Raw genomic sequence first — 9,062 nt, 5'->3', positions numbered from 1 at the left:
GCTTGCTGCAAGCTCAGGTGGTCGCGTGTCTCCTGTCATCCCCATCACTTGTTTCCGGCACGGCCGGTGCCCAGCACACCTTCCCCTGGAGATATTGTAGCACTTGGAGAAAGGTTCTGGACTGATGGGCCCCAGACACTGAGGTTTGCCCTCAACTCATGGGACAGGTCCAGGGAACCCTCCCCGTTCTCCATCCTTGGTCCTGGGGAAGCGAGTGGCAGCAGCAGAGCTCCCGGGGTGTTCAGAGCCTGTTGTACCCATTTTTGTTGAATGAGGACTCCTCCCATCCCTGCTGTCACTATTCACTAGCAGGGATTAAAAGAGATGTGACGCCAGAAGTGTGTCTCAGGTGGCCCCGAAGTTGTTGTCATGGCGGTTCATAAAATCGCTGCTCTCCTCCAAAGAGGAGAGGTTGACTCAAATGAGCTAACGGCCCGTGGGATTTCTACTTTTGCAGGTAGTTGCTTTTGCCTCGCTTTTCTTCATCCTGGTCTCCATCACCACCTTCTGCCTGGAGACGCACGAGGCCTTCAACATCGACGTCAACGTGACGGAGACCCTCGTGGTTGGCAACACCACAACCATCCTGCTGACGCATAAAGTGGAGACGGAGCCCATCCTCACCTACATCGAAGGGGTCTGCGTCCTGTGGTTCACCCTCGAGTTCCTGGTTCGCATCATCTGCTGTCCAGATAAGCTTCTCTTCGTTAAAAACCTACTCAACATCATTGACTTTGTGGCCATCTTGCCCTTCTACCTGGAGGTAGGTCTCAGCGGCCTGTCCTCCAAAGCTGCCCGGGATGTCCTGGGCTTCCTCCGGGTGGTCCGGTTCGTCCGGATCCTCCGGATCTTCAAGCTGACACGGCACTTTGTGGGTCTCCGGGTGCTGGGCCACACTCTGCGGGCCAGCACCAACGAATTCCTGCTCCTCATCATCTTCCTCGCCTTGGGGGTCTTGATTTTCGCCACTATGATCTACTACGCTGAGCGGATCGGAGCCAAGACTTCCGACCCCCGTGGGAGCGACCACACTCACTTTAAGAACATCCCCATCGGGTTCTGGTGGGCTGTGGTCACGATGACGACCCTGGGCTACGGCGACATGTACCCCAAGACCTGGTCGGGCATGGTGGTGGGGGCTCTCTGTGCCTTGGCCGGGGTGCTCACCATCGCCATGCCCGTGCCCGTCATTGTCAATAACTTTGGGATGTACTATTCGTTGGCCATGGCCAAGCAGAAGCTGCCAAAGAAGAAGAAAAAGCATATACCCCGTCCGGCCCCGTTGGACTCCCCTACCTACTGCAAATCCGAGGAGAACTCACCCCGTAACAGCACCCAGAGCGACACTTGTCCCCTGGCGGTAGAGGAGGGGGCGACTGAGCGGAAACGGTCAGGTGAGACCCCAAAGGTGGGGCAGAGGGAGGGGGGTGACCTCTGGGACCCTCTAAGGCAAGAGTGTGTGGTCCCCTGTGTCAAGGTGCCCAGGCAGGGGTGGGCAAGGCCATCTCCTGATGGCACAGATCGAGTCACCACGGTGTCACTCAAGGTGTCCCTCCCTAGCCCATCTCTTCCTTATGCTAACAGAGATAAGACCAGTCACCCAATTCCCATCTTAGCCTGGTAATGTCCTCAGGATAGACTTTCTTCGTCTTCCTCCTGTCATAAATCAGGGTGAGCTTCACCAGAATGGATAAATCCATGGATATTCCCTGCAGCTTGACCCCATGTCCCCCTTCATCTTCTAGTAGATGGAGCATCCCTGCACGGCAAGGTCAACGCTGCTGCAAATCCTGAGCTTTTTGCAGGAGCAAAACCAGCCCCTGTACGTTCATTATTCAGTCTCAGGCACTGAGCTGAAGTTTGGGGGCTAGGCTTTCCTCCAGGTCGGGGGAGGACATGGTCTCCAGCTGTGGGCCGTCGTTGGTGGGCAGCATCGCTTGGGGCGACTGAGAGAGCCCCGCCGCGTTATCGTTGCTGCCCATGGAGGTTACTTTGCGCTTTTCATTGTGGTTTGCTGCCAGTGGCACCTGTGGAGCAGCCAGCAGCTTTGCAGGAGGGACCACGGTGGGGTTGTGTCCTGCACCAACATGGCATTTGTTGAGGTCAGCCCTGAGCAGCCACACATCTGGCCACATGTGTTTAACAGTGACAGTCCTTCACCCATGGGGACACAGGGAGCTCCAAATGCCCCAGGCAGGTGTTTTCCTTTATAAATCTCCCTTTTCCACATGCCTACATGTCCTGTCTGCCCCAGGGGTCCTGCTCTGAAGGTCAGCCCCATCCCTTCACCCCAGCACAGGTCTAGGAGCTCAGTCGAGCCCCTCACCTGGCATCCTCTCAGCTAACGAACCACTGAGTCCGGTGATCTAAATTAGCACTTCACCACTAAGCAGAGCAGCCCCCATCTCAGCTGTGTGAGGTTTGGAGGATTAATTCTCACCAATTAGGTGGGTGGATCTCAAGGACCAGGGGTGTTTCTTGACCCCGTCAGGGTATATAAACCTCAGCAGGAGTAAGAGCTGCTGTTTGGGGATAAAATCTGTCATAGTCCCTCTCTTCTTGTCTCTTTATGCATGTCCAGGCTGGGATTAGTACCACAGGATGGTTTGGGTTGGAAGGGACCTTAAAGTTCATCTAGTTCCACCCGCCCTGCCATGGGTAGGGCCCCCTCCCACCAGCCCAGGTTGCTCCAAGCACTGTCCAACCTGGCCTTGGACACTTCCAGGGATGAGGCATCCACGGCTTCTCTGGACAGCCTGTTCCAGTGTCTTACCACCCTCATAATGAAGAACTTGTGGGTCTTGCTCTGGGCCATCTTCTGCTTGCTTGTGTGGTCTAAGCAAACTCTTTTGGCCACCCCGAGCGCCTCGTCCTGTGGGCTTTGCAGCTGCTGACGGGTCTCTGCCACCTTCTTGCAGACTCCAAGCAGAACGGTGAAGCCAACGTGGTGCTGTCGGACGAGGAGCAGCCGCTGTCGCCGACCGACGAGGAGAAGCGGCCCATGCGGCGCTCCAGCACCCGGGATAAGAACAAGAAGTCCTCCACGTGCTTCTTGCTGGCCACGGGTGACTTCTCCTGCACGGCAGATGGAGGCATCCAGAAAGGTATGGCTGAAGATGGAGGTGGGAGCTGGGCTCAGGGGTTTGGGCAGGGTGAGATGAGGGAATGAGGTGGAAGTTTGTTGCATCGATCCAACACCATGGTTCATCTCCATCTGCCTGCCTGGCTGTTGTTCTCTGCTCCCCAAATCCACTTGTCTTCCTGCCTCTCCATCTGCTTCATCGCCATCCACCACGTCTCTCTGTGCTAGCTCTATCCTTTTTGTCTTCTCCTCTCCCAAATTCTGCTCCCCTGATTGCCACCATCTGGGGTCTGTGACCCCCTGCTGGCTGCACTGCCCTCCTTGGGGACAGGTCCATCCCTTTGCTCCCCAGCGCTTCAGCTTCTCCTGTCCCTCCAAGCTCTTCCCCCTGGGCTTCCATCACCCATCTCAGGGTGGTGTGAAGGGGGGACATCTCTCCTCGGAGGTGTGCTGAGGTTGTGACTGAAGGTGGTCAAAAGGTTTTCAATAGGGGGAAAAAAACCTCAATTCCCCAGGCTTTTCCTCTCCTCTCCTCTCCTCTTCTGATGTCTCTTGGTGGGTTTGAGCGTGGGGAGCCGCGATGTGTCAAGCGCTGCCTTGCCAAAAGCACCGGGCTGCCAGAAAGGCTGTCTCCTCCGGGTTTGGAAAGTGAGCTTTGCAAAGTGTTGAGGTTTTCGATGGGAAACTGTGGGGGAGATGAGTCAGGAAAACACAAAGCTCTTCTTCCCATGACAAAACAGCAGTCCTCTTCAGCCTCATCCCTTCGCACCAGCCTTCTCTGCTCCACCAGCCAGCCTGCCCTGTGCTCATCTCCCAGTACCCCTGGGAGGGTAAATCCGGTATCCAGCTGCACCCTTGGTTGCTGGGATCGTTCTTAGGACACAGCTGAGTTTATTTCTGCAGTTATTCTTGGGTGTCCAGGGTGGTGTGGGGTGATGTAGCTTGCAGAGCTGACCTACCTCTACCTCCCTGGTACCATCTAATGCCAGGCACTCGTGGGGAATGGTGTGTGCGAGCTGGGACCAGGCAGGAGAAAAGATGATGTGCTGCCTCTGAGGTGCACCCCAAGACCTGCTGGCTCCTGGTTTTGGTGCTTTGGAGACTCTCACGGGCTTGTAAAGACTGGGTGGGCTTGGGGCATACGGAGGTGGCTGAGGGCAATCACATTTATTACATTAGTAGAAGTAAATAGGTTCAAGGATTCCCTTTGGCATTCAGGCTCAAACTCTTTCCTTAGAAAGGGGAAAAAATGAAACCCTTTGCTCATCTTTGGGCAGAAGGGCACTATGCAAATATTTGCATTAAATGCCTTTTTTTTTTTTCTTTTTTCCCTGGAAGTGCCTTTTTCTGTGAAGTCAGTCTCTTTTCTTAACGCCTGCTAATGCAAAGAAGTGAGAGGGCTCTAGTCCTGGTCCAGACTGGGGGATGCTGAGCTGGAAGGGATGGAGAGGGATGAAATCCAATGCTCATCTTCATCCTTACAAGACGCTCAAGTTGGGCATCTCTTCAACTGAAGCATTTGAGCTTGGTCCTGCAGAAGCCAGGAGGAGAGTAGCTCTCAGAGCTGGGGATCCAGGGCTGCTTTTGCTGGGCTCCCGAATTACTCGGTTGCAGGAGGCCAGGAGGTTTTTCTGCTGGCGTGGTGGGACCAGCAGCTATTCGAAAGGGCACTTTGAGCATCTTGGTTTGTTCTGGTGTCTTTCCTGAAAACGTCAGGGTGTTTTTTACAATGAAAAATAGATCTGTTGCTTACCCCTATGTTTAAGAAATGGTCTTGTACCTGGAGAAAGGTGGATCAGGTGTCCAGAGGGGCTTGAGTGATACAGGAGACCTTTTGGGAAGAGGGAACCTCAATATTTGTGTCCTGCTTGGGCTGTTGGGGATGGACCGGTGGGATGCTGTCCCAGGTCAGGGCAGATGTCTTCCCTGGTGAAATGCTTCAGCGTGGTCAGGGTTAGGGGTGACCAGGGATGATCAGAGGGGCAAAGCAGGCCCCTGCGCTCCAGCCAAAAGCCCTTGGGAGCCGCAGAGGCTCCTCTTCCCCCGGTCCTGATTTATCTCCTGCCGAGCCTGTTTGTTCTGGTACTGGGATGTTGGCAGCTCTGCAAATTGAGATGAGCTTGGTTCTGAGCCCGACTTGCTGATGGCCATCTGTCAGATCCTGGGACAGGTACTGATGTCTTTACAAGCTGTGGAAAGCAGGAGATGGAGCTGGTTCAGGAATACGCTGCAGATCTTGGTGGCATCCACCATGGTTTGAGCCCAATTCCAGTGGTTGGTCTTGGAGCAGCTCAAAGAGAACTACCCCTACTCACTGCCCCCTTGACCTGGGCGCTGGAGAAGACTAAGGTGGATCTCCATGTGACGTGTATTTCTTTGTCGCTGTTGCTGCTTCCAGTGGTGTCCCCTTGCTCCCTTGCTGCTGGGGACACCTTCGGACTCCTTACCTCCCTTCAGCACTCAGGTCCTGCTCAGCATTTCCCAAAATATGGACTCAGACACGTTGGCCCAGGTCTATCTTGGCATGTGAGCCTCTGCTTGGGTGGAGGGACCTTGGAGGCAGGGTAAGGCCAGCATCCCCCATGACAGTGTGGCTGCTTACGAGGGTCTAGGAAAAAGTAGTGATTAAAACCAGGTTTTGAGTCATAGGCTGGACTTGATGATCTTGGAGGGCTTTTCCAGCCTCAACAATTCCGTGATTTTGTGATTGAGAGGAGCCACAGGCAACGGGGTTGAAGGGAGGGAAGGGGATTTACCCCCCTGGTGGGGGTCAGCTCCTCCCCTTGATGACAAAGCGTCGATTTTTGGCTCGGACGCTCCAGAGCATCGCGCGGCCAATTTTCACGTCGTTGCAGGACCACAACTGGTGCGGGCTGGAGCGCGGGGATGAATTCCGTGATTTTGTGATTGAGAGGAGCCACAGGCAACGGGGTTGAAGGGAGGGAAGGGGATTTACCCCCCTGGTGGGGGTCAGCTCCTCCCCTTGATGACAAAGCGTCGATTTTTGGCTCGGACGCTCCAGAGCATCGCGCGGCCAATTTTCACGTCGTTGCAGGACCACAACCGGTGCGGGCTGGAGCGCGGGGATGCTCGGTGAGCATCCCCTCCGTGACGCTCAGCGGGAGGGAGGACAAGCCCACGTTGGCTCAGAGCGCCGTGCCGCCGTCGTAAACAAGCACAGGCGTTCCGGGGCGACGCCGCCTGGTTGCTTCACCCCGTTCCCCATCTGCTGCCGGCTCGAAGCACGTGCGAGCGCTCACATGCGCTCGAGTGTTCAGATGGAGGCGGAACGCGGCGTTGCCAGGTCCCTCGACAGGTCCCTCTGTTTTAGAGGACGCCCCTCTACGGCTCCTTGGTGATCAACTCCTTCATAAACCCATCCCGGTGACCTCGGTTAGCACCTGGGTGAGTCGCGGTGATACCGGCTCCGTTAACGAGCAATTAGCAAAGCACAGCCCGGCGGCGCTGTGCAGCGTGGCTCCATGGTGGCACCTGGCTCTGAGCTTGGTGGAAAAGCACGATGAGCTCCTTCCCAGTCACTCCTGCGAGCGTGGCTTGGGAATGAATTGATGGAGAAAATGAAGCGTTGGGCTCGGGGGAGATTTGCCCCCGGAGTCCTGTTGCAGAGGGGTAATCAAGCCACTTGATGAAGTGAACTGCAGCGCTTGGGACTTAATCAAAAGCAGGAGCGATGTTTTGGCGGTGCTCCTACGCCCATCTCCAGCCTTTTTCTACTCATTGGTCTGAGCAAGAGGCCAAAGATCATCCCTATAAAATGCTGAACTGTGCCAAGGCAGATCGAGCAAGCCCCATCCCCTTAGCACTTCTCTGCTAAATGGGTGGGGTTTGGGTGCTGGACCCATTGGCAGCCCCAAATTTTTAAGGACTGGTCGCATCTCGGTGTGATTTCTTCCCACACGTGTCACTCAGGAATTTTGTAAGCAATTCCAAGAGCCTCAGCGCTCTTGGGGAAAGAGCAAGGTTTGAAGGGTGAGCCTGATGGGGTTTTTTTTGTTGTTGGGAGGGGGAGCAGGGAGTCTTCCCATAAGCTGGTGTAAGCGGGAAACATCCCTGGTTCCCCCCAGCTCAGGACTGCGCTCGCCTCCCTCCTCGCCTTTCTGGGTGGATCGATGCCAAAAAGTAAATAAGGAAATTGCTCTTCTCTTTGGGGCCTGATTCTGCTCCCGCTGCAGGAACTGGAAAATCTTTGCTGAAGTCAGCAACAGGTTCATGCAGACAGGGCCGTCCCCTGGACGTTTTCTGCTTCGAAGCCACGTGCCCTCCTGGGACTGAGCCATGGGAAGTGGATGAAGATCCCCGTTCCTCCCTGCTGGCTGTCCTGGTTGGGAAACAATGAGGAAAAATGCCTGAAAAAGAGGATAAAAATCAAATTTAAAAGACGTAGCACTCTGGAGCCTTTTCCAGATGATGCTCACGTCTCAGCATCCTCCTCAGGGGTGACACGGGGATCGCTCCAGTGTGAGCGTTGTTCCCTGACCCGAGCTCAAACCAGCCCCCGCTGTCGGTGCCTTCACATCGAAGCAGAACCCCCCAAGATGCGCCGTTACCTCCCTGGGGCAGGGGGACGCGCGGGGACGGTTCCCAGGCTTGGCGCTGCTGGAGGGCCCATCCATCACCTTGTTTTTCTGCTGTCAGGGAGCTGCTTCTCGCCGCCGCTCGCACGCATTCGCTTTCTCCCGAGCTCACTGGTGCTTGCGGGAAAGGGAAAGGCGAGGCTGGATTTGCTCGCCTGGGCACCCTCGAGGGGGACGCAGCACGACGCAGTTGGGCTCCTCCCAGCCAGCAGCATCCTTAATTTTCCATATTTTGGCAGCAGAGCTGTCTCTGCAAGGTGCAGCAATCCAGAGATCAGATCTCGGGGCTCAGCTTTGAACAGGGCTGCTCTTTGGACCTAAAAATCCATATTTTATTTTTTTTGTGTGTGAATACTTAGTTTCTTTCCAGGCTTTTGACCTGTGAGAGCATTTCTGCTGGCTGCTGCTTTTCGATAAAAGCTGGAGAAATTTCTGGCTCTTTCGGGGGGGAGTGTGAAGAGTTCTCATGCCTAAAGCAATAGAAATACTTCCTCTTCAATGCAATTTCTTATGGGAAATAGCGAGCACGTCTACCTGCTCCTTTCCATACAGAAAGGTGTCAGCAGCAGCTTGCTGCTACAGCCAGCTTAAAATCTGGAGCTGGGGGAATAACTCCTTCCAGATTCCATATTTGCTGGAGTTCTGCTGCTTTTCCCCCCTCCCCGTTTGCTTCAGCCCACAAAATCCCCAGATTCATGCCTCATTCAGAGCAATTTGGGAAAACAAATCCCAACTCTCCTGCCTCCGGGATCGATTTGCTCTCCCAGCATCAATGACTCTCTTGGGGAGCCAAGGGGAAGGGAGGGGAGGTCGGGAAGATCTGCAAAAAGCCTGGTTGCCCTCAAAAACCCTTTCCTGATTTATTTATTTTTTATTTAAGGGGATCAAATAGGGGTGCGGGGCTGGGTGATGCTCGCCCCGCTCGGCTCTTTGCTTTCCAAGCCCTGGGAAAGGAGGCTGCTCGGCTCTAACCTGTCCGTTTTCTCCACCAAGGCTATGGAAAATCCCGAAGCCTGAGCAGCATAGACGGTGTGGCAGGATCCACGGTGGGCTTGGCTCCCCTGGCATCCCGCTGCAGCTCTCCCTGTCCTCTGCGGCGACCCTGCTCTCCCGTCCCTTCCATCCTCTAAAACGTCGCCTGGATCCCGCTTTGTCGCTCCGGTCCCCTCCCTGTTGCCCTTTTCCCCGTGACGGTGCCCGTGGAGACCGAGCTGGGACATCCCCCTCCCGCTCTTCTCCAGCCGCCGTCCCCCCCCTGCCCGGTTTGCAGGACATGCAGCGTCTCCATCGACCTTGTCTCGTGTCCACATGTTTGGGACAGTCCCTGGAGGAGGTGTTGGGTTTTTTCCCCTGTTTTTTCTTTTTTTTTTTTTTTTTTTTTTTCC

The 9,062-nt window shown here is 55.1% G+C and overlaps 1 protein-coding gene across 1 annotated transcript in view; it reads left to right on the top strand.

The window, feature by feature from the left end:
- Nucleotides 1-457: 457 nt before the first annotated feature.
- LOC104280194 (potassium voltage-gated channel subfamily C member 4-like) overlaps nt 458-9,062 on the top strand; it is a gene marked incomplete at its 5' end in the record, with an annotated part of 14,740 nt that continues 6,135 nt past the window's right edge. Inside the window, 2 exons of the mRNA XM_009877769.1 lie at nt 458-1,394; nt 2,919-3,104. Of these exons, the coding sequence (XP_009876071.1) occupies nt 458-1,394; nt 2,919-3,104 (1,123 nt within the window). The remainder of the gene's footprint in view (nt 1,395-2,918; nt 3,105-9,062) is intronic.

Source organism: Apaloderma vittatum, unplaced genomic scaffold (genome assembly GCF_000703405.1).
Source record: "Apaloderma vittatum isolate BGI_N311 unplaced genomic scaffold, ASM70340v1 scaffold26481, whole genome shotgun sequence".
NCBI lineage: Eukaryota > Metazoa > Chordata > Aves > Trogoniformes > Trogonidae > Apaloderma > Apaloderma vittatum.
This window is presented reverse-complemented; position numbering and strand designations above follow the sequence as displayed.